At 46.4% G+C, this 25,257-nt stretch overlaps 1 protein-coding gene across 2 annotated transcripts in view; it reads right to left on the bottom strand.

Annotated features, from left to right (window-relative positions):
* PLA2G4F (phospholipase A2 group IVF) overlaps positions 1 to 12,996 on the bottom strand; it is a 36,371-nt gene extending 23,375 nt beyond the window's left edge. Inside the window, exons 1-4 of one of the 2 annotated variants that reach the window (XM_054028595.1) lie at positions 12,575 to 12,996; positions 9,682 to 9,754; positions 5,274 to 5,410; positions 3,196 to 3,324 (exon numbers count right to left, since the gene is read on the bottom strand). In XM_054028595.1, the coding sequence (XP_053884570.1) occupies positions 3,196 to 3,324; positions 5,274 to 5,410; positions 9,682 to 9,754; positions 12,575 to 12,685 (450 nt within the window). In that variant the 5' untranslated portion in view covers positions 12,686 to 12,996. The remainder of the gene's footprint in view (positions 1 to 3,195; positions 3,325 to 5,273; positions 5,411 to 9,681; positions 9,755 to 12,574) is intronic. The other variant, XM_054028594.1, reaches the window with a different exon arrangement.
* Positions 12,997 to 25,257: the final 12,261 nt, after the last annotated feature.

The raw sequence follows: 25,257 nt of genomic DNA, 5'->3' as shown, positions 1-25,257 counted from the left end.
AGGCTTTAATTTTCAATATACTGATCTTTGACTATAGCAGTTCTGTAGACGTCAACTAGGACACCCTACCAATAGTGGCATTTAAAAAAAAAACATTTATAATTTAACTCATTATAAAATGTAATCTAAAGTTATAATAGCACAAAATTTCAAGTAAGTTTTACTAAGCCTCAACCTCATTTAAATCAATTACTTAAAACTGCACCCCCCGCATTAAAGTCATTTGGTCCATTGGCTTAGGGTAGTCAAAAGGATCTACCAGGAGAGGACAGGAGAAAAGACAACAGACGGGAGTGTGTTGTGAAAAAAGCAGGACAGATTTATGTGGGACAGAGCTGTAAAATGCTTTGAATGGGAGAAGTTAGAAGTTTAGCCAGAGGAAGAAAGAAAGCGAGTACAGAAAGAGGCTTAGAGTGAAACTGTAGTCAAAGCAGTGGGACTGTACAAGGATTTTTTTTTTTTTTTTATGGTTTAGGAGAGGTGACATTGTCTCGCAAACTGATCATGCGACTAGGAGTTGAACTCCTGAATCCTAATCTTGATTGTTGTGTCCATGGGTATGTCACTTAGATCAACATTTTCAAAATCAGCTGCTAATTTTAGGTACCTCAATATCTGGGCATCCAGAGTCTGATTTTCAGAGGTGATGAGCACCTACAACTCCCATCAACTTTGTCTGGGTGTTCAGCACTTCTGAAAATCAGGTCCTACATGTCTCAAGCTGGGCACCCCAAAACAGAAAATCCTAGAATCAGAAGCAATTTTTGAAAATGTTTGCCTTAACCTTGCTGTGCCTGTTTCCTGATATGGCAAATAGGGATATTACTTACTAATGCATCTTACAGGTGGGACAATAGAATTATTTAGGACTTGTATAGATGAACGGCTAGTGTGTGGCAAACTGGGGTGTAAATCTACCTTGCACTAACTGTCTTTGTGGACCCTACTACTACGTGCTAAAAATTCCCCAGTGAATTTGGAGTAGGTGAAAGTGCACTAGAGAACTTACAGTGTGCTGGTAGCAGGTAGTATATACGTGGATAGTTGGTGCACAGTAGGCTAGTCTAAGGTAGTTTCACACTACAGCTTGCTGCAAACTAATAGTTTGTCTACACAAGCACCTTGCTAATGTTTAGTGCTGAACAATGCTTTGAACTTGAATATGCTAGAATATGCTAAGTACTATATACATACACAGGTTACAGGGGAACAAGGGGAACTTTGCTCTCAAATCTGTCCCTACTTTATTCAATGAAGCCCTTTTGAACTCCAATACCCATATGTAGCTATAATCAATTATGCTGCCATATGGGCTACCTATGTTTAGTTTCATTTCTTCAGCAATTTGCACTCTGAGCTCATTGCTGTCTTTAACAGCCTTCTGCAGACTTTGGCCCATCTCCCATTCACAGCACCCAGCAAGCATTCAGTAACTGATTACAAAGAACATAACTAATCAGGAAATAAATGTAGATCCTAACTCAACTGTATTTGGCACTTCTCCCTGGGGCACTAATTTTCAGTTCCAGATCCACATCAGTTTTTCAGGATCACAATTAGTGGCCAAGACCACACTAATCAGGCTCTGGGAAAAGAGGGGTAAAAGTGTTACAAAAGGCCCTCCGGGATCATGTGATCTGAGCTTCTATGTAGACAGAGCTTAGACTACTATACATCATCTAGGTTGCCTAGGTGAGGGATCGTTACTCCTCAGTAACAGTGTACACAGGTAAGTTTGCTTCTGAACTCAGCCATTCCAGCTTCTAAGTAGGATCCGTTTGAATAGTATTAAAGAAGTTAGCACACATTTCTTAAAGAAGGCTGAAATTGGTTTGTCTTTACCCAGGCCTATTGGGTATAACTTGGCTGAGGCAATGACCATGGATGGGATATCTTGTTGCAAAACAATAAGATTGGAACTAAAGTAACTGGACCAATAGTAGTTGAAGAGCGCTTACATCTCCAGCACGTGCAAAATCTGTGAATTTGACTGAATGTAGCAATTCAAGATTTTAACATGGGGACAGTGGTTATTCTTAAGTTTTGAACTTGTTAAAATTGAGAGGTAGTCTTTGCAGCAAAGAATATTTGATCCTTGCAAACTAATATATTATATATAGAGAGAGAGCCTATGTTTTCATAAGTGACTAGTGATTTTGAGTGAATCAATTTTTGGGAATCCAATTTGAGACACTTTAAAGGGACCTAATTTTCAGAAGGTGGGTGGCTCAGCACTTTTTGAAATACAGGGGCCCCTTTGAATTGTCTCTAGTTGGGCATCCAAAAAACTTAGAAACCACCAAAATCACTAGTGACTTTTGAAAATGTAGGGTGGCTGTATTTGCATGTAAACTAGCTTACTATATTTTCCCCAATATTTTGTAATTACTTCAATACACTGGGTCAATCCAAATGCTTCTTTGCCAGGGAAATTAAGATACTTTTTATAAAATGGCAGTTCTGAGCCTAGATGATAGCAGCTCTTGTAACATAAGAGATATTGCCTATGTGCTGTACTGCTTGTCTGGGCCCACAGAGGATACGAATCCTTCTATACCCAAGAGAGTCTCCTTTTATCGTAAGTAGTAGGGACTTGTGGTTTTGGACCAAAAGGTCCCTAGTTCTATCTATACAGAAGTCCACACAGATGTGGAATAACTAGTGAGCAACCTGCTCTAGAATCTGAACTCCTGGTTACACTGGATTCCACAGCACGAGTTTTAGTCAATTGGTGGAAAAGAGAAGAGTAAGTATTGTGCATGTGTAGTACTGGTGCTTAGTGAATAAATATCAGACCTGCTCAAACATGTGCAACTGTGTCACCCTCTACAGTTGGTTATAGGGGTTTTGGTTACAGCTGGACCACAGAGAACGTAAAACCTGAAGAATGAAGTGTGCATGGCCAGTGATATAACATTCAGGATACCAGTCAGCAAAGGAAGTGCGCAAAAGAGAAGTGGTCCCTTTGTTTAACATGTATGGGGAAGCATCTAATATCAGTGTTCCAAATAATGTCAACTGTCACCAAAATGGCTGCCAAGAGAAACTAAAACCCCTATAATCATAAGAGCATTATCAAAAGTACTCCACAATTTCTGCAATGCAGAGAGGTTTCTCTCAGTGTGATTGAACCTCTGTGTGGCTGTATTGAACAGATTTGTAAAGGTGCTTGGTCACAGGGTGAATGGTACCAACCTCTGGGTTTAACTTGAAAGTGCGCTTTAAAGGCTGGCCTGGCTTTATACCCCCCACATCAAAGACAATAGAAGTAAGTTCATCATTTATCAGAACGTCTTCGTCGAAGAGAGACAACTCCAGAATGTTCTAAAACAAAATAGAACAAAACAGTATTCAAGGGATGGGTTGGAATGGGGGGAAGATAGACACACTTTGTTCTCTCTTTCTGTGTGTGTGTGTGTGTGTGTGTGTGTGTGTGTGTGTGTGTGTGTGTGTGTACACATAGCTGATAAACAAAGGGCCATATTCATGTTAACAAAAGCAAGTTGATGGATGAAAGTGTTATAAATTACTTAGTATTGCTATTTGTTTTACTCTCTATTGTTTATAATACACCCTTTTAGAGGCCTGAAAAATTAACAGTCCTTCTGCAACAATTTTATCTTTCCCCATTTGTAGAATTTGCCCTGTTCCAAAGAGCTCATGACACAGTGGAGGATGTGGGCTTGTTAGCCCATACTTGGGATATTTTTTCTGAAAGAGGTTTCCTAATGTTTTGATGGTTCCTCTGGAAGAGGTTTCCTAATGTTTCCCAGTTAAAAGGAACACACAGGACCCAACTTGTTTGGAATTTCTTCTTAACTCAGCACTGGTTTGCCTGAGGAAAGATAGCAGTTTCCTCCCTTTCAGGGTGATTCAGGAGCAACCAATAACTTCCTGATCATCACTGCTACTGGGCAGAGGCAAGCCCAGCTGGGATTAACAGACAGGTGCACTAGTACACAAAGTACAGTTGCCTATAAATGGCCTGTGCAGTAGCGTCATGTTTCAAGGAGACTGCTAAACTACAGAAATGCTCCGGCGTAGCCTTAGCAGTAGCAGCCAGAATTTAAGTGTCCTCATGAATTAGGGGGAATATAAAGCTCTTTGTTATTTTATTGCTTTTATTTTGGTAATCTAACTCCTACCTGTCTGTAACTTTCTGCCTACTTGTCAGAGTCATTTATCAACCCAAATCACGCTCCCAGCAGCCACAAACAACCATGACACAAACCTGGGCCAGCTGGGAATCGGTATCTGTTAACCAATTTCTGCAGAGAGGGTTTTGGTGGGGCTTTTTTTTTTTTTTTTTTTTTAAATAAAGAGATGCCATCATCTTTTAAAAAAATAATATCCTTATTTATCTATCACTAGTGTCAACATAGAGCACTGTTGCAGACAGAATTTGAAAAGTTTTCATCATTCATGCTACACTACTGTCCAGCTTTGTCAATATGTGACAAATTTACTCTCTCTCCTCTCATGACTTTTAATTCTGTATTTCTGTAATATTGGAATTATTGCAGCCAGTAAAACAAACTCACAGTCAACTCATATATCACAAACTTATTTGAATTTAGTTGATCCCAGCATTCTTGCCCACACAGTGATATTACCCTAATGACTAGGACATTAGGCAAATACAACCATGAGAAGACAATAGCCCCAGGGTGGGAGAATGAATAGCCCAGGAAAGTTTACCTGCATTATCAAGGAATTTCCCGAAACTTTATGGGGCCAATATCAGATTGCTTGATCACGGTCTATGATGGTGACCAATATTGTCTCATTGTTTCCTTATATTCCCTGGTCTGTCTGTATTCATCTATTTTCTCTTGCTTTATGCTTTGATTATAAGCTCTTTGGGGCAGGAACTCTTTTTGTTCTGTGGTTGTATAGTGCCTAGCACAATGGGGTCCTGGTCCATGACTGGGGCTCTAAGACACTACAATAATACAAATAATATTCATAATATTCTTTTCTCCCAAAATGCATCAGACGGTACTAGAGAAAAAAAAATCCTTCTCTCTCCTTAGCTGTGATTTTCAAGGGTGTGAGCAGTTATGAATCAGCTCTTTTGGTGACTATGCAGGGACTTGGGGAACATGTTTGGGTGTTGCGAGCAAAGGGCACCTGCACGCTCATATGAGACATTTTACATGAAATGACTTTTTTTTGTAATAAAGATCCTTTAATTTTTTTTAAATTCAAGATCCTGCCACCCTTGGAATCACCAGATAATCTGATCTTCTCCATATCAAAAGGCTCTCCCTCACCTTGACAGCACTGTGGATTCTGTACTGGAAGGTTTCATTCCACTCTGGATTACTGGAGTTGTCAACAACCTGAGTTCGATAACTGACTGGAGATGCAGTTGGTAGACGCAATTTCACAAAGCAGTCTGCCTTGGACACTGGAATGAAAAGTACAGAAGAATGGTATCAGAATAATTCTAATCAGATATGTGTCATTGCTTTCTATATTCTATCATGTCACAGGATTGTGCAGAATTAATCAGAAAAAAACAGCTGGACTGGCTGGGAGAGTATTCTCATTAAGACACAAATATTTTCAACAGCAGCAAATTGAATTTCTTTTCACAGAAATAGTGCATTTTTCAGGTATGTCCCAGTGTTAAACCCCCTTCTTCAAAGGGACACTGCTGGGAAAAGGGCTAGTGCTCCAAAGAGGTTTCTTCTTCTGAAATTATTTTACTGCTATTTGGACAGTAGAGGGAAAGATCTCACTCTGCCATTCTTTAAGTATATTAGCTTATACCATGAACAGAACACCTTGCTTTCATGTGCAGTGGGATCCATGCCCCAGAAGCCTAATGCAAAAAATCAAACCACGTTTCTGAGTGCAACAAGAGTATCAGAATACGGGCACTAGAATAAATCTAATTCTAGTGTACTAAGGTAAAGTGCAACACTCAGGTTGTGTAACATGCATAGGTTTTCTGTTCTCCCTAACACAGACCATAAAGACTGCATAAAGACACTAGTGCTGAGTTCAGAGGATATTCCAAACAAGTTAGATCCTATGTGTTCCTTTTAATTGGGAAATGTTAAGAAATCTCTTCCAGAGAAACCATCGAAACATTAGGAAATCTCTTCCATAAAGTACCTACATGACAGGAAATTCTGACACTTAGATCCAAGCATGTGATCTAGTCCTGCATTCACAATCAGAATTTCATAGGTTTGTGAATTCTGGCAGAGACACACACTACTAAGAGCTGGAAAGCTCATGTGATAGAACTCAGTGGGTCATAATCTAGATAAGATACCCTCACAACTGTTTTAAATGTCTTCTTAACATATATTAAGCCATGAGGACCTACAGATTTTTTCCAGGTATCCCTGAAAACAGGATGCAGCATAGAAAGAAACTTGTTCAGGCAATACATTTTCTTTAAATTCCCACATAATCCAGCCTGGAGTAAAATTCTCTTCAGGCCTGTTCTACATGAGTCACATCTTGGCCTATTAAACCCTGCAGCTTGCCCAGGAAACATGGCTTTCATCTGAAATGCTTTTTGCTAATGTCCTTATTTCACTGTAATGGCTTCACTTTCAGGACTGTGCAACTAGCCAAGGTACAACGTCAAACAATGGAGCTTCAATGAAATACAAGCGATATTAAACTGAAGATTTGGGGGACTAATTCTTTTACCACTATACTGCCTCACCAAACCTACACAACTGCCATCTGCCTTCATCCTGTGGTTTATCCTCCACAGCAGGGCACTCCCAGATAGCTTCATGTTCCCATAGAAACTGTTTAAGGATGTGGGACTTCCCCCTTTTCCCATCCCCAAAAGGGAACGGTTCTAGTCCTCCAGCCAGAATACACCCCAGCCAGACTCCACCCCTTCCCCAATGAAGTCAAATAATTTTGGATGGCTGATTCGATCCACTTCAACAAACAATCATAATAAGGACTTGTCAAAGACAAAGAGAGAATCATACAGAGATGGGCTGAACATTTCAGTAGTCTACTCAACAGACCATCCACAGTCGATCGACGCGTCCTTGACCATTTACCTGAGAAACCCATCAAAGAGGATCTCGATCTCCCTCCATCAGTTGAGGAAGTTATAAAAGCCATCAAACAACTGAACTCTGGCAAAGCATCTGGAAAGGATAGTATCCCAGCAGAATTGTATAAAGGAGCAGGCCCAAAGGCTATCGAGGTGTTTCATGACATCCTGAGTAGCATTTGGGAGGAAGAAGAAATGCCACAAGACTTCAAAGATGCTATTATCATATCACTGTTCAAAAAACAAAGGCATCAAAGCTGACTGCGGAAACTAAAGTCATTGCTGTCCTCTGTACAGCTGGCAAAATACTAGCTCGCATTCTACTGAACAGACTCATAGCAGACATATCTGAGGAGAATCTGCCAGAAGCGCAGTGTAGTTTTAGACCAGGTCATAGCACTATGGATATGATATTTGTTGTAAGGCAGGTCTAGGAAAAATGTTTAGAGCAGAACACAGACATGTATGCAGTTTTCAATCGATTTGACCAAAGTTTTTGATTCGGTCAACACAGAGGGTCTATGGGCTATTCTACATAAACTGGGCTGCCCAAGAAGATTCATACAAATCATCTGTCTGTTCAATGTCCACACGACAGTACAAGTCCTCGCCAGTGGTGACTTTTACGAAGCATTTGAAATCTCAAATGGAGTGAAGCAAGGCTGCATACTTGCTCCAGTGCTGTTCAACTTGTTCTTTGCTTGTGTTCTCAACCATGCAACAAGGGACTTGGATCAGGGGAATATACCATCCCGCTACTGACTTGATAGCTCCCTCTTTGATCTTCGAAGACTCACTGCTAAGACCAAGACACTGGAGAGGCTTCTCATTGAGGCACTTTTTGCAGATGACTGTGCCTTGATGGCTCATAGACAAGACGACCTTCAGGTCAACGTTGATAGATTTCCTGAAGCATCCCAGCTCTTTGGCCTCACCATCAGTCTTGGAAGACAGAGGTCTTATTCCAACCAGCACCTCATTCCGATGCCCCAATGCCAGCCATCTTCATCCAAGGCACACAGTTGAAAAATGTGGATCAGTTCAAGTATCTGGGCACTACCATCTCAAGTGATGGTTCCCTTGATAAGGAAATTTCCTCTAGAATTAGTAAAGCCAGCCAGGCCCTTGTCTGACTTCGAACAACAGTTGTTAATCAACACAACATCCGTCTCCCCACCAAATTGAAGATCTACAGCGCAGTGGTTCTAACGTCTCTCCTACATGGATCGGAGACAGATTCATAGCTTTACAGACATCACATTAAACATGTGACCCTGGCTCAATAATGAGCATTCACTGTTAGAACAGAGTGACCAATATTAAGGTCCTTGAGAGAGCAAACATAATCAGCAATGAGGAAATGTTATTAGGTGGACTGGGCATGTCATCAGAATGGAAGACCACCTCTCCCAAAACAGATTTTGTATGGGGAGTTGAGTCAGGGCCAAAGAAAGAAGGGTTGTCCATATAAGCGCTTCAAAGATAATCTGAAGAGCAGACTCCAGTGGGCTGGCATCAAACTCAAAGAACTTGAGCAAATGGCTCAGAACAGGCTCATTGGAGGTCTCTGACAAGATCAGCATGTGATAAGTTTGAGCGGGATCGATGAAATTATCTCCAGGCTGCACGTGAAAGGTGCCACAGAGCTGCATCATCAAATAATAGAGATTCAGACTTCCCATGCCCTCAGTGCAGCTGATTCTGTGCATCAGGATTCGGACTGCGGAGTCATATGCGTAGCCATATATGAGAATTGCGACAATATCATCATCACCAGTGATAGACTACCAACATATGGTGTTATTACAGAATCCAGCACTTCAGCATTATCGTAGCTTTAGCTGTATAGATACTCAATATTTAAATAAATTTAGTATTGGATGTTATATATGAATCTAAAACAGACTACCTCAATCTCAAAATCCATACTAATTAAGAAAATACAGTAAACCCAAAATGGCTAAGGGGATTTTAAAAGTCATGGGGCTGTAAAAGCAAATATTAAAAAAGGGAAAGGAAAAGTAAACAAAAATGGATGGGAGGGCACAAAACAGCTTTACTTTTAGCATCATTCATGCACATTGTGTCCCCAAAGGCTTTACAGAGTTAAACAGTAAGCATAACAAAGGGAGAAAGAAAAGGGGGATTGTAGTCCAGGGAGAAGACAGATGTATAGAGGCTCGAACTAAGACGGAGAGTTGATGCAGATAGTTGCAGGAAGGCAAGAGTTGCAGGGTAGAGTTGCACTGTGGTGAGACTGTGTGAAAGAACACAGTGAAGGCCATGGCTGGATGTACACAGGGAGCAGAAACATAAGAGGTACTAATTTGAATCCTGGCTCTATTTCAGTCCTTGAAAATATATAAATACATTTTAGTAGGAAAAAGTTTTATGTAAATATATACTGAAAATGACCGATTCATAGATTCCCAGGTCAGAAGTGACCATTGTCATCACCTAGTCTGACCTCCTGTGTAACACAGGCCAGAGAACTTCCCCCAAGCAATTCCTAGAGCAGATATTTTAGAAAAACATGCAAGCTGTGGGAACGCAGTGTTACATCAACCAGAGGAAATCCGGGCTATACTACAGTTGTGCATTGTGTAAAACATGAGTCTGCACAACATTGGTCAAGTACTTACACAGATCTGTACCCTGGATGTTTCTGGCTCTGAGGACTTTTACTGTGAGGTTGTAGTAAGGATGCTTCTCACGCTGTAAAGACAAGCAGGTTCTGTGTTAAACTCAGCCTCAGCACACCTTCCACAAACATGCAAATATCAAGATAAGGGAATGACGTGGAACAACCCGCACAGGGTCCACGATAGGTAAATCTCAGTTTTGAAATATAAGAACTATCAGAAATTGAGAAAGTGAAGACATAAGGTAGTATCTCTGAATAAGGTGGGTGAAGGACAGAGACAGAGCACCTCAGTGAAGGGAGGCTGAGAATTAAATGAATTCTCATCTCACCACAGGTAAAAGTGATCTTTTTTAGGGTCAAACTGAGAGTCATAGAAGAAAGAAGAACTCTTTAGGGCTCACTGTTGTTACAGCTCAGTTTCAAATAGGTTAATTAACCCTATTACTGCTGAGCTACAAATTAGATATGTTAATTTTTAAAACCTTCCTCCTAACTTAGCGTGTCCCATTAATTTGTACAGAACACTTGAGCTACATTGACTACAAGTCAGTTGGCTTGGGTTCTGAGACTCGCTGCCATGGGTCTTTTTTATTTTATTTTATTTTTTTTGTAGTGTAGACATATCCCCATTTTACAGATGGGCACTAAGGATAAGATTCCTCCCCCAGCTTACCTCACAAGGGTGTTGTGAAAATAAGTTGTTTGTGAAGCACTCAGATACTATAGTGACGAGAATCATAGAAAAGCCTATCAGGAAATTAATAATTCTGTCTTCAGAGCAGGGTTTGAATGGGACAAATACTGAACTATGAAGATAAAACAAAATATTCAGTGCACTGAATGAGGCAGGGGTCCAGTGGAAATATACTAAGTGATCATGTAATTAAAGACTATTGCAATGCATGCAAACAAGGGGAGCAAACTAAGGTTGCACAGACAATGTTAGTAGTGACATTTCCTAAGTTTTGAGTGTTTGTCTTTGTAACCTTAACATTCTTATAATTTTCTTTTTAGTGTAATATACATCAGAGCCATAATTAGATCTTCTTCTCCCCTCTGCCATGTTAAACACATTTTGTTTTTGAAGCTTTTCTTAATAGGTTTTTCTTCTTTCAATATCCCAAACTAACCTCCCAACCTAAACCATCCGCCTCTCTACCTTCCCAATACTTGGTCTACAAATTTAAGGAATGAGATACATGGCTGTATGTAAGGTTATTTTTCCTTCCTCCCTGGTGGAAAATTGCTACTGCCCTGTAGGCTGTTAAATGCAGTAAGGATTTGGTTGCAAAAATGCCTGCCATCATGAGTGACTGAACTCTCCTGACTTGAGACATAAGGTTCCATAATATTGACATCTGGGAGATCACACAACACCAGCACCCATCCCACTCCTTCACTTCACTCTGAAGGATGTCAATGTACATCCATGTGTTGCAATCCCAATGATAATGATCCTCTCCAAGAGCCTCTGAGAAAAGATGTTTGTCAACAACAGTCACTCAGCTGAATCAACATTCTCCAAACAGAGGAACTTCCACAACATAAATTAAAGACTCAGGAGCATAGCAAAGATCTCTGCCAGCTATGAGAGCTAAGTCTGTTCCAAGTCCCATGCTTTTAAGTAAACTGGCACCTTTCTGAGTCTAATGCAGTTTTATTTCATCAGAGATAAGGTGGTGTCATAACACATTACAAGATAAGCATGCACAGTAAACCCAGAAATTAAATGTGACATCACCAAGTTTGCACTACCTGAGTCCCAGGGGCGAGACAGGCAGGGCCGGAAGAGTAGCTGGTTCCTAGCAGAGCAGCTGTTCTATATGAGGAATGAGTGTTTGTGCAACACATTCAAAGTGTGAGACAGCTCTTGGAATTGAGTTTATAGCCCATGTGCCCTTTCTCCATATTAGGCATATTGCACCCTAGGTGAAATGTACTTCCCTGAATGAGTGGCCCTTTTTTGTAGGGGACTTCACATTGCCTAGGATGGAATTCTCTTTCCCGCCCCCCACTAAGAACTGGATGCCACTTGTCCATCTGTGGACTGAAATATCTGCTGGAGCTCTTCTGCAGACCCCTAAGAGGGGCTTCCCAGCCACTGGATTAACACAGCTACAAATCTAGTGATTCTGTCTATAACAGAGCGCAGAACTCCTCGCCTTCCCCATTTTATATGGGTTCAAGGCAGAGACCCCCTTCACACACACAGTGGAGTAGCCTTTTGTAGGCCCTTGAACAATTTTCACCCCAAAATGATTCTCACTAGTGCCGAATAAAAAAATCAATTTTCAAAGGACATACCAACCTTAACTCTGCTTCATTTGGATTCAAACCTAAAGATTAAATCATCACTTTTGTTTGAGGCAATTTCAGGTCCTGCAAGTCTTACATCTTTTCAATCTGCCTCTGGATAAGCACATTTTTGGAGGGAATGAGTTTCATAACAAAACACAATGGACGGGTCCACGACCGGTCTTCTGGCTCAGTGAATTGCTAAGCGTAACAAGCACAGAAAATTGCCAGGTTTGCTATCTGAGTTTGGATGAGCTTGAAACCGCTAAGTGAAACTCAGTGGGTTTGAATCTGAATAAGCCGAAGGGACAGCATCTGTGCACCTCTAAGTCTCAACAGCAACATTTCACCTGTAAATAGTTAATGTGGCACAGAATTGCTCTGCTTCTTTATAGACAAAATAGACTATGGATGAGATTTGCAAAAGCATTTCCTCACCTTCGCTATCCAAACCCAGCCTCAGGTAGCTTCTCCCACACGTGACAAAGGCTGTGCTCACCCGGTTTTAGGGTTGCTTTTATGCATGTTTCATAACTTTTAGTTGCTTCTTTATCATGTGGGTGAGGACACAAAGGAAGGGCAAAAGTTTACATTACCTGCCAGTGAGAGAGCCCGGTATTCTTCCTCTCTTTCCTCTGGAATAGCACAGCAGCCAGAAGTGGGAACATGCGGGGTGACACCCGGCTAAGCAGCACAGCACGGAACATGGGAGACCTTCCCAAACCTTGAGGTAAACAAACAGGAGTGAAAACACCAAGTCACTGGAATGTGACCGGCTGCTTCTCCTCGGTCCTCTGAAGTGCTGTAGCTTTGTCCTGAGTTACACCCAGAGCTCTGCTCCAACAGGGAGAAGCGATCACGGGCGGCTGGGGGCGTGGCTTGGAGTTGCCGAACAATCCAGTTTACAGCCTCACTGGCAGGTTTTTCCAAACACTTTAGCAGTAGAACATAAGGGTGGCAAATAAAGTAGCTCGAGCAAGCGGAAAGAGGGTCTGACAAGAAGCACTATGTTTTCTTCCAGACTCTGCCACAAACTTGTTCTGTGACTTTGGGCAAGTCACGACTTCTCTGGGCTTCAATTTCCGGGTGTGTTGAAATCCTTATGTCACAGTTAATTAGCGTCTGCAAAGTGCTTTGAGATCCTCTGATGGAAGGCAACAAAGAAAGACTAGAGAATCCAAAGAATTAAGGGGATAAGGAAGATATTTACGTCTATTACGGGGCGCGGGGGGGGGGGGGTAATGAGGAAGGAGGCAGAGGAAATTATTAGTTAAAAATAACAGTTGTTAATAGCTGAGACACTGAAGTTTGGGATCTTAAAAAAAAACAGCAACCAAATTTACTGCAAATAAAAATCAAGAGGGGTTTGGACAATTAGAATGGGATTGAGACCTTGGGCCAAATTCTGCTTACTTTTCTCATGTAAGTAAAACTCTTTGACTTCATGAGATTACTTTGGTGGACAATGCAAGCACAATTTGGTCCCTTCTCAGTATGGACCCAGTCCAACACTCATTGCCATTGACTTCAATAAGCATTGGATTAGATGCTGTAAAAATTATTAAAAATAGGTACTAGAATACTTTGGAAAAAATATAAACAATCAATAGTTTCAGATTTTATCCCGGGGCTTTAAGGTATTCGTTAATGAATTTTCTGAACTACTGGCAATTAATTTTTAAAAGGTAGAGAGAACTGGGGAAACCTCATACATTGTAAAGCCAAACTTCAAGTCACCTGGTTATTTGTCCTGAATATAACTTAATTCCCTAGTAAAATAATAGGACAAACTGAGCAACACACATCTGAAAGTGCCTAAAAGATAATGGAAGCCTGAGCAATTAGCACCATGGCTTTGAATCATAGGACTGGAAGGGACCTTGAAAGGTCATCTAGTCCAGTCCCCTGCACTCATGGCGGGACTAAGTATTATCTAGACCATCCCTGACATGTGTTTGTCAAACCTGCTCTTAAAAATCTACAATGATGGAGATTCCACAACCTCCCTAGGCAATTTATTCCAGTGCTTAACCACCCTGGCAGGAAGTTTTTCCTAATGTCCAACCTAAACCTCCCATGCTGCAATTTAAGCCCATTGCTTCTTGTCCTATTCTCAGAGGTTAACAAGAACAATTCTTCTCCCTCCTCTTTGTAACAACCTTTTTATGTACTTGAAAACTGTTACGTCTCCTCTATCTTCTCTTTTCTAGACTAAACAAACCCAATTTTTTTTTCAATCTTTACTCATAGGTCATGTTTTCTAGACCTTTCTAGATCATTTTTGTGGCTCTTCTCTGGACTTTCTCCAATTTGTCCACATCTTTCCTGAAATGTGGTGCCCAGAACTGGACACAATACTCCAGTTGAGACCTAGTCAGAGTGGAGTAGAGCAGAAGAATCAGGGCCGGCTCCAGGGTTTTTGCCACCCCAAGCGGCGCAAAAAAAAAAAAGCCGTGATCGCGATCTGCGGCGGCAATTCTGTGGGAGGTCCTTCGCTCCGAGCGGGAGTGAGGGACTGTCCGCCAAATTGCCGCCGAATAGCTGGACGTGCCACCCCTCTCTGGAGTGGCCGCCCCAAGCACCTGCTTGGCAAGCTGGTGCCTGGAGCCGGCCCTGGGAAGAATTACCTTCATGTCTTGCTTACAACACTCTTTCTAATACATCCCAGAATTATGTTCATTTTTTTAGCAACAGTGTTACACTGTTGACTCATATTTAGCTTGTGGTCCACTATGACCCCCAGATCCCTTTCCGCAGTACTCCTTCCTAAGCAGTCATTTCCCATTTTGTATGTGTGCAACTGATTGTTCCTTCCTAAGTGGAGTACTTTGCATTTGTCCCTATTGAATTTTATCCTATTTACTTCATTTCTCCAGTTTGTCCAGATCATTTTGAATTTTAATTCTATCCTCCAAAGCACTTGCAACCCCTCCCAGCTTGGTATTGTCAACAAACTTTATAAGTGTACTCTCTATGCCATTATCTAAATCATTGATGAAAATATTGAACGGAACCAGACCCAGAACTGATCCCTACAGGACCCCACTCATTATGCCCTTCCAGCGTGACTGTGAAACACTGATAACTCTCTGGGAACAGTTTTCCAACCAGTTTTGCACCCACTTTATAGTAGCTCCATCTAGGTTGCATTTCCCTAGTTTGTTTACGAGAAGGTCACAAGAGACACTATCAAAAGTTTTACTAAAGTCAAGATATACCATGTCTACTGCTTCCCCCCATCCACAAGGCTTGTTATGCTGTCAAAGAAAGCAATCAGGTTGGTCTGACACGATTTGTTCTTGACAAATCCATGCTGTTACTTATCACCTTATCATCTTCCAGATGTTTGCAAGGAACAAATGAAAGGAACAAATCCAGCCAAATCATGATTTATTTTGATCAAATTACACAATTAGACATGAAAGGATTTGCAGTAGCTGCAATAAACAAATAGCATTGCAACAAGTTATCACTGGAGGGATTGTGTTTCAAGGAATGCTGGCATGCCTGGAAAGTTGGAATTCTTGGATAGGTGGGACCAGATAAGATGTTTGGTGGACTAGAGTGAGAGGAAGAGAAACTGGTGTGAAACTGCTTTGCTAGATAAACACTCAAACACCCCTCCCAAAATAGATGGGCTCTGCCCAATATTTTACTATGCAACAGCCACAATAAGTCCAAGAGTGGTGATTCCTATAAAAAGACCAATCTGCACAACCACTGCGAACAGAGATTGTGCATGATCAGACCCAACACTGAAAACAAATATATAAATTAGAAAGACACAAAAATGTAAGAGTAATTGTGTTGTATTATTGAAATGCCACACATAGCCCTACAGCAGGGGTAGTTAATTATTTTTGTCAAGATCCAAATTTCTTGGTCAAGGTACAGTCAAGGTCCAGACTCTAGAGCAAATAATAAAAGCAACAATAACAACAAAATAAATAATATTATCATTATTTATTATTAAGTATATAAAAAGATTTCATAGTCTGTACAAAAGCATCTGGTGGTCCTGATTTGGCCCATGGTCCACCTATGGACTATCCCTGCCCTACAGAATTCTACAGCAGACACCTGCTTTCAGCATAGGCTCCTGCAACAGCAGGCAAAGCCATTGAATCTGTCTAGGGGGTTTGACATTTATGCAGCTTCCATAGATAGTGGCGTTTCCCACTTTGTTGCAACTTATGACATTTTGGCTCTTAGACATTTTGTTTCATCTTTAAATTAACAAGACCCTATCCTGTAATTCTTACTCATACTAAGGGTATGTCTACACTACGAAATTAGTTCGAATTTATAGAAGCCGGTTTTACAGAAATCGGTTGTATACAGCCGATTGTGTGTGTCCCCACATAAAATGCTCTAAGTGCTCTAGTCGGCGGACCGCGTCCACAGTACCGAGGCTAGCGTCGACTTCCGGAGCATTGCACTATGGGTAGCTATCCCACAGCTATCCCACAGTTCCCGCAGTCTCCGCCGCCCATTGGAATTCTGGGTTGAGATCCCAATGCCCGGATGATGCAAAACAGTGTCGCGGGAGGTTCTGGGTACATGTTGTCAGGCCCCTCCCCCTCCGTCACAGCAACGGCAGACAATAGATTCGCGCCTTTTTACCTGGGTTACCTGTGCAGACAACATACCACAGCAAGCATGGAGCCCGCTCAGCTCACTGTCACCATATGTCATCTGGGTGCCGGCAGACGTGGGATTGCATTGCTACACAGCAGCAGCAGCTAACTGCCTTTTGGCGGTAGACGGTGCAGTAGACTGGTAGCCTTCATCGGCGATCTGGGTGCTGGCAGCTGTGGGGCTGGCAGCCATAGGGCTGCATTGCACCAGCCCCTTGCCTTTTGGCAGTAGATGGTGTATTACGACTGGTAACCGTCCTATTACAAGTTGGATCATCGCACATTAGCAGAATCTTCCCTGAGCAGCAGATTGTGCAATAGGCCTGAAGGCCATCGTAATACACTAACTGCCAAGCGCCCAGTATTTGCTGCCAAGCACCCAGAAAGATGCCGAGGGCTATCAGTCACGCTGCACCGTCGTCTTAAGATGTAAAAAATAGATTTGCTTTGTATTCATTTGCTTCCCCCTCCCTCCGTCAAATCAACGGCCTGCTAAACCCAGGGTTTTCAGTTTAATCTTTGGGGGGACCATTCTGTGTGTCAGTTGTTTGTGTTTCTCCCTGATGCACAGCCACCGTTCTTGATTTTAATTCCCTGTACCTGTACGCCATGTCGTCACTCGGCCCGCCCTCCCTCCCGCCCTCTCTCCTTCCCCTGGTCCGTCAGATACTAGTTTCGCGCCTTTTTTCAGACCAGGCGCCATAGCTAGCACTGGGATCATGGAGCCCGCTCAGATCACCGCGGCAATTATGAGCACTATGAACACCACGCGCATTGTCCTGGAGTATATGCAGAGCCAGGACATGCCAAGGCGAAACTCAGACCAGCCGAGGAGGCGATTGCAGCGCGGCGAAGAGCGTGATGAGGAAATTGACATGGACATAGACCTCTCACAAGGCACAGGCCCCAGCAATGTGGAAATCATGGTGTCACTGGGGCAGGTTCATGGCATGGAACGCCGATTCTGGGCCCAGGAAACAAGCACAGACTGGTGGGACCGCATCGTGTTGCAGGTGTGGGATGATTCCCAGTGGCTGCGAAACTTTCGCATGCGTAAGGGTATTTTCATGGAACTTTGTGACTTGCTTTCCCCTGCCCTGAAACGCCAGGATACCAGGATGAGAGCAGCCCTCACAGTTGAGAAGTGAGTGGCGATAGCCCTGTGGAAGCTTGCAACGCCAGACAGCTACCGGTCAGTCGGGAATCAATTTGGAGTGGGCAAATCTACAGTGGGGGCTGCTGTGATCCAAGTTGCCAGGTGTCACGGAGTATTGGGGGACTCAGGGCCCTGCACCCCCGGCTTCCTGCGATTCACCATGACTCTCAGCCAGCCAGTAAAGCAGAAGGTTTATTTGGATGACAGGAATACAGTCCAAGACAGGTCTTGCAGGCACAGACAACAGGGCCCCCCTCAGTTAGGTCCAGCTTGGGGTCCCAGGGCATCCCAGCCCACCCCCCTTTGGGGGGGGGTCAGAGCCATCTCTGCCTCCCAGCCATCTCTCCAGCCTCCTTCCAGCCTGCTTCCAGCCCTCCGCCTTCAGCGACCCCTCCCCCAGCCTTTGTTCAGTTTCCCGGGCCCCGGAGTCACCTGACCTCCAATCCCCTCCTGGGTTCTCATGTTACAAGCTCAGGTATGTTCCCTTGGGCCGACTCCCATCCCCCGATGCAGACCATCCTAGTCACACTCCCCTGTCAGCATTCCCACACCCCAGCAAGAACAGTCCCAGTTCGTCACATCTCTCCCCCCTTCGAGACCGAACTGAGCAGGGTCACTTTAGCCAGTGACCTGGGGAAGTTCGAACCTACCCCCGTTCCCACGGATGCCCCCGCATCCCTCCAGTTCCTTGGTGGGAGTTACACCAGGCCCCTTCCGTTCCACGCCCCCCCTTAGGTCGGGGGTGCTTGATGGCACTCGCAGTTCGCATGTGGGAAGGTTTATGCGGCCTGTGCCCTTTTCCCACCCCCATACCTCTGGGGTTCCAACTGGGCTGTGGTCTTCTCCCAGCGCTCCAGTCTGGAGGTCTGTGCTTTGGGCTCTCTTGGTTTAGAGCCGCCCTTTTAACCTTGGCCACCCTCTGGAAAGGATCCTTTATGCTGGGCAAGGGTCCTAAAGCTGTTTTCCCCTTGTCCCAGGCCTTCCTCCCCCTCTGACAGGGGTCACAGGATCCGCAGTACTGTCGGACAGTAACAAAGACCCCAGGCCAGTAAAAGCTCCGTAGCAGCCTCTGCTGGGTACGCCAGGTTCCCTGGTGCCCTGAGAGGGGAATATCATGGGCCCGGCACAGCAGCTGGCGGCGATACTTCTGGGGTACCACCAGCTGCCTCCTGATCCCCCCTGACTCCATTTTCCCTGGGGGAGCCCATTCTCGGTACAGAAACCCCTTCTCCCACAGGAACCTTTTCCGGCCACCTCGTCCCATGGTCTGTACCGCATTGAGGTCGGCCAGGTCCCTTATCTTCCGCAAGGAGGGATCTCTCTGCAACTCGGCCTGGAACTCAGCAGCTGGGACAGGGATGGCCACCTGCTCTTCCTTGCCCGCTGGGCCTGAAGCTGCAGCCTCCCTGAGCCGTGTCCCTGGGCGTTCCCTCCCCACCAGGTTAGGGTCCTGCGCCTCAGGCAAGGCACCCCCCCCAAGGCCAGGGCGCAGTGCCCCTCGCCGGCTCTGACTGCGGGTCACAACCAGTGCCTTTTGGGGGTTGCTTGGCCAGTTCTCCAGGTCCCCCCCCATCAATACCTCAGTGGGCAAATACGGGTGTACCCCCACATCCTTGGGGCCCTCCTTGGCCCCCCACTTCAGGTGTACCCTTGCCACGGGCACTTTGACTGGTGTTCCGCCCACCCCCGTCAGGGTCAGGTAGGAGTTGGGCACCACCTGATCTGGGGCCACCACCTCGGGCCGGGCCAGCGTCACCTCTGCGCCCGTATCCCAGTATCCATTGACCTTCCTCCCATCCACCTCCAGGGGAACAAGGTACTCTCTCCGGAGGGACAGCCCCGCGCCCACCGTATAAACCAAAAACCCTGAGTCTGGGGCATCCAGCCCCCTAGAGGAGCTGGCCTGGGGCCCTTCTCTCTCTTGAGCAGTTGATAAGCTGCCAGCCCCTCTTGCGTGAGAAGCCTGCCCCTCGTCCGTCTGGGCCTCTACCAAGTTAACCCTATGCGGGTTCGGTCTGCTCAGTCTGTCCTTGAGCTTGGGGCACTGGGCCCGAACGTGGCCTCTTCGGCCGCAGTAATAGCAGCTCATGTCCTGTGGGTCCCCTCGAGCCGGTCGGTTGTCCCTGATGCTGGGCATTCCCCGTGGGAGGGGATTCCCCATATTCCCCCTTTGGGAGGTCCCAGGGTGACTCTCTCTCTGCATCGCAGCGGGCCTGTTCCTTTGGGGCTCCTCCCTGCCACCCCCTGACCGGCTCTTTACAAACTCATCAGCCAGCTGCCCAGCGTGTCGCGGGTTCTCTGGCTTTCTGTCCACCAACCACAGCCTCAGGTCGGATGGGCACCGCTCATACAGTTGCTCCAGTACCAGCAGTTTAATCAGGTCCTCCTTCGTCTGGGCCCCACCAGCCCACTTGCTGGCGTATCTTTCCATGCGGACGGCTAGTTGCAGATATGAGATCTCAGGGGTTTTATCTTGACTCCGGAACCTTTCCCAGTACATCTCAGGAGTCAGCCCAAACTCACGTAGCAGGGCCTTTTTGAATAGTTCGTAGTCCCCTTTCTCTGCCTCTCCCAGTTGGCGGTACAATGCCACGGCTTTGGGGTCCAGTAAGGGGGTAAGGACCCGGAGTCTGTCCGCGGGATCAACCCGGTGCAGCTCGCAGGCCGTCTCAAAGGCCTCCAGGAAGTCATCCATGTCCTCCCCCTCCTTGTATGGGGCCATGATGCACTTATCAAAGCTCCGTGCAGTCCTGGGTCCCCCCTCACTCACCGCAGCCGGGGGTTCGCTGCCCTTCAATCTCGCCAGTTCCAGGTCATGCTGACGCTGTCTCTCATTCTCCTGTCTCTGTCTCTCATTCTCCTCCCGTTCCTGCTGACGCTGTCTCTCTTCACGCTGATGCTGTCTCTCTTCATGCTGTCTCTGTTGTTCACGATCCTCCAGCTCTCTCAGTTTTAGCTCTTTCTCCCATTCCAGCCAATTCCGCTCCCCGATGCCGAACGTCGCCGGGAGGATCCTCTGCTGGCCGGCGAGCTTCGCCGGGAGGGTCCCCTGCTGGCCGGGGGGGCCACGGCGCCTTCGGTATTTGCTGGGCTCCTCCCCACCCTTCCCTTAGGCATAGGAAGGAGGGGTCTCGGGAAGCCCTCAGCAGCCGGCTGACCACTCCCAGCTGGGACAGACACTGGGGCCTGCGCTGCATTTGCCAGGCTGCTTCCCTGAGACACAGGGATCAGTTCATTCGCGCGATCTTCCTCCTCCAGCCGGGCAATGAGCTGTGCTTTGGTGAGCCTCCCAATGCGCAGCCGCCTCTGCTTGCACAGCTCCACCAGGTCGCTCTTAAGCCGCTTGGCATACATCTTCCTGCTGGCCACTCACCGGCCTGTGTGCTCACAGCTCCCCACAGTTCCCAGGGGGACCCCTAGTGTGCCAGCCCTTCTCGAGGTCACCGCCTCTCTGCCAGGGTCGAGCTGCAGACTCCTCCGCCCCTGGGACCACTCGCTGCGATCCCCCCGGGGGACCCTGTTACTGCAAAAGTCCTTCTCGCTGGTCACACACTCCCAAGGGTAATAACCGTCTCTCTCCCACTCTTCAGCAGGCCTGGTCCCCGTCAATCCCCCTTCGTTTTACTGCTCCCCAGTCACTTACTGCAGGAAGCGCCGTCCACGGGGTGCAGTACATCCCACCGCTGCCACCAGTTGTCACGGAGTATTGGGGGACTCAGGGCCCTGCACCCCCGGCTTCCTGCGATTCACCATGACTCTCAGCCAGCCAGTAAAGCAGAAGGTTTATTTGGATGACAGGAATACAGTCCAAGACAGGTCTTGCAGGCACAGACAACAGGGCCCCCCTCAGTTAGGTCCAGCTTGGGGTCCCAGGGCATCCCAGCCCACCCCCCTTTGGGGGGGGGTCAGAGCCATCTCTGCCTCCCAGCCATCTCTCCAGCCTCCTTCCAGCCTGCTTCCAGCCCTCCGCCTTCAGCGACCCCGCCCCCAGCCTTTGTTCAGTTTCCCGGGCCCCGGAGTCACCTGACCTCCAATCCCCTCCTGGGTTCTCATGTTACAAGCTCAGGTATGTTCCCTTGGGCCGACTCCCATCCCCCGATGCAGACCATCCTAGTCACACTCCCCTGTCAGCATTCCCACACCCCAGCAAGAACAGTCCCAGTTCGTCACACCAGGGCAATGAAAGACCTGGTGATATCAAGGGTAGTGACTCTGGGCAACGTGCAGGCAATAGTGGATGGTTTTGCTGAAATGGGATTCCCAAACTGTGGTGGGGCCATAGACGGAACCCATATCCCTATCTTGGCACCGGAGCACCAAGCCACCGACTACATAAACCGCAAGGGGTATTTTTCAATGCTGCTGCAAGCCCTGGTGGATCACAAGGGACGTTTCACCAACATCAACGTGGGATGGCCGGGAAAGGTACATGATGCTCGCGTCTTCAGGAACTCTGGTCTGTTTCGAAAGCTGGAGGAAGGGACTTTCTTCCCGGACCAGAAAGTAACCGTTGGGGATGTTGAAATGCCTATCGTGATCCTTGGGGACCCAGACTACCCCTTAATGCCATGGCTCATGAAGCCGTACACAGGCAGCCTGGACAGTAGTCAGGACCTGTTCAACTATAGGCTGAGCAAGTGCCGAATGGTGGTGGAATGTGCATTTGGACGTTTAAAAGTGCGCTGGCGCAGCTTACTGATTCGCTCAGACCTCAGCGAAAAGAATATCCCCATTGTTATTGCTGCTTGCTGTGCGCTCCACAATATCTGTGAGAGTAAGGGGGAGACATTTATGGTGGGGTGGGAGATTGAGGCAACTCGCCTGGCCGCTGATTACACGCAGCCAGACACCAGGGCGGTTAGAGGAGCACAGCAGGGCACGGTGCGCATCAGAGAAGCTTTGAAAACGAGTTTTGTGACTGGCCAGGCTACTGTGTGAAACTTCTGTTTGTTTCTCCTTGATGAACCCTCCAAACCCCCCCCCCGACCCGGTTCACTCTACTTCCCTGTAAACTAACCACCCCATCCCACCCTCCCCTCCCCACTTTGAGCACCGCTTGCAGAGGCAATAAAGTCATTGTTGTTTCACATTCATGCATTCTTTATTAATTCCTCACAGAAGCAGGGGGATAATTGCCAAGGTAGCCTGGGATGGGTGGGGGAGGAGGGATGGAAAAGGACACACTGCATTTTAAAACTTTAACTCTTATTGAAGGCCAGCCTTCTGATGCTTGGGCGATCATCTGGGGTGGAGTGACTGGGTGGCCGGAGGCCCCCCCCCACCGTGTTCTTGGGCATCTGGGTGAGGAGGCTATGGAACTTGGAGAGGAGGGCTGTTGGTTAAATAGGGGCTGTAGCGGCGGTCTCTGCTCCTGCTGCCTTTCCTGCAGCTCAACCATACGCTGGAGCATATCAGTTTGATGCTCCAGCAGACGGAGCATTGACTCTTGCCGTCTGTCTGCAAGCTGACGCCACCTATCATCTTCAGCCCGCCACTTGCTCTTTTCATCCCGCCATTCAGCCCGCCACCTCTCCTCTCGTTCATATTGTGCTTTTCTCATGTCTGACATTGACTGCCTCCACGCATTCTGCTGTGCTCTATCAGCGTGGGGGGACATCTGGAGCTCCGTGAACATATCGTCCCACGTCCTCCGTTTTTTCTTTCTAATGTTCACTAGCCTCTACGAAGGAGAAACATTTGCAGCTGGTGGAGGAGAAGGGAGAGGTGGTTAAAAAAGACACATTTTAGAGAACAATGGGTACACTCTTTCATTACAAGGTCTCATTTTTCCTCTGCCTGCCGGTTTGGTATGAGAGATCACTCACGCAGTGCCCCAGGCAACATATTTCAGCTTGCAGGCAGCCATGGTAAGCCACAGTCTTTTGGCTTTTTTAACCTTCTTAACATGCGGGAAAGGTTTCAAACAGCAGCACATTTCCCATATCAAGGATGAATTGGGTTGGCCATTTAAAATGGGTTTTCAATGTAAAAGGAGGGGCTGCGGTTTCCGGGTTAACATGCGGCACAAACCCAAGTAAACCACCCCCCCGACACACACACACCCGATTCTCTGGGATGATCACTTCACCCCTCCCCCCACCGCGTGGTTAACAGCGGGGAACATTTCTGTTCAGAAGAGCAGGAACAGGCACCTCTGAATGTCCCCCTTAATAAAATCACCCCATTTCAACCAGGTGATCGTGAATGATATCACTCTCCTGAGGATAACAAAGAGAGATAAGGAATGGATATTGTCTGCATGCCAGCAAACACCGGGACCATACGCTGCCATGCTTTGTTATGCAATGATTCCAGACTACGTGCTACTGGCCTGGCGTGGTAAAGTGTCCTACCATGGCGGACGGGATAAGGCAGCCCTCCCCAGAAACCTTTTGCAAAGGCTTTGGGAGTACATGAAGGAGAGCTTTCTGGAGATGTCCCTGGAGGATTTCCGCTCCATCCCCATACACGTTAACAGACTTTTCCAGTAGATGTACTGGCCGCGATTGCCAGGGCAAATTAATCATTGAACACGCTTGCTTTTTTAAACCATGTGTAATATTTACAAATATTTACAAAGGTACACTCACCAGAGGTCTCCTGTGTGCCCTGAGGGTCTTGGGTGAGTTCAGGGGTTACTGGTTCCAGGTCCAGGATCACAAACATATCCTGGCTGTTGGGGAAACCGGTTTCTCCGCTTCCTTGCTGCTGTGAGCTATCTACAGTACCTCCATCCTCATCTTCCTCGTTCCCTGAACCATCTTCCCTGTGTGTTTCTCCATTGACGGAGTCATAGCACACGGTTGGGGTAGTGGAGGCTGCACCCCCTAGAATGGCATGCAGCTCCGCGTAGAAGCGGCAAGTTTGCGGCTCTGCCCCAGACCTTCCATTTGCTTCTCTGGCTTTGTGGTAAGCTTGCTGTAGCTCCTTAACTTTCACGCGGCACTGCTGTGTGTCCCTGTTATGGCCCCGGTCCTTCATGGCCTTGGAGACCTTTTCTAATACTTCGCCATTTCTTTTACTGCTACGGAGTTCAGCTAGCACTGATTCATCTCCCCATATGGCGAGCAGATCCCGTACCTCCCGTTCAGTCCATGCTGGAGCTGTTTTGCGATCCTGGAACTCCATCACGGTTACCTGTGCTGATGAGCTCTGCGTGGTCACCTGTGCTCTCCACGCTGGGCAAACAGGAAATGAAATTCAAACGTTCGCGGGTCTTTTCCTGTCTACCTGGTCAGTGCATCTGAGTTGAGAGTGCTGTCCAGAGCGGTCACAATGAAGCACTGTGGGATAGCTCCCGGAGGCCAATAGCGTCGAATTCCGTCCACACTACCCCAATTCCGACCCGCAAAGGCCGATTTTATCGCTAATCCCCTCGTCGAAGGTGGTGTAAAGAAACCGGTTTAAAGGACCCTTTAAGTCGAAAGAAAGGGCTTCATTGTGTGGACGTGTCCAGGCTTAATTCGATTTAATGCTGCTAAAGTCG

Source organism: Malaclemys terrapin, chromosome 4 (genome assembly GCF_027887155.1).
Source record: "Malaclemys terrapin pileata isolate rMalTer1 chromosome 4, rMalTer1.hap1, whole genome shotgun sequence".
NCBI lineage: Eukaryota > Metazoa > Chordata > Testudines > Emydidae > Malaclemys > Malaclemys terrapin.
Note: the sequence above shows the minus strand (reverse complement) of the source record. Positions and strands in the feature narration are given on the sequence as shown.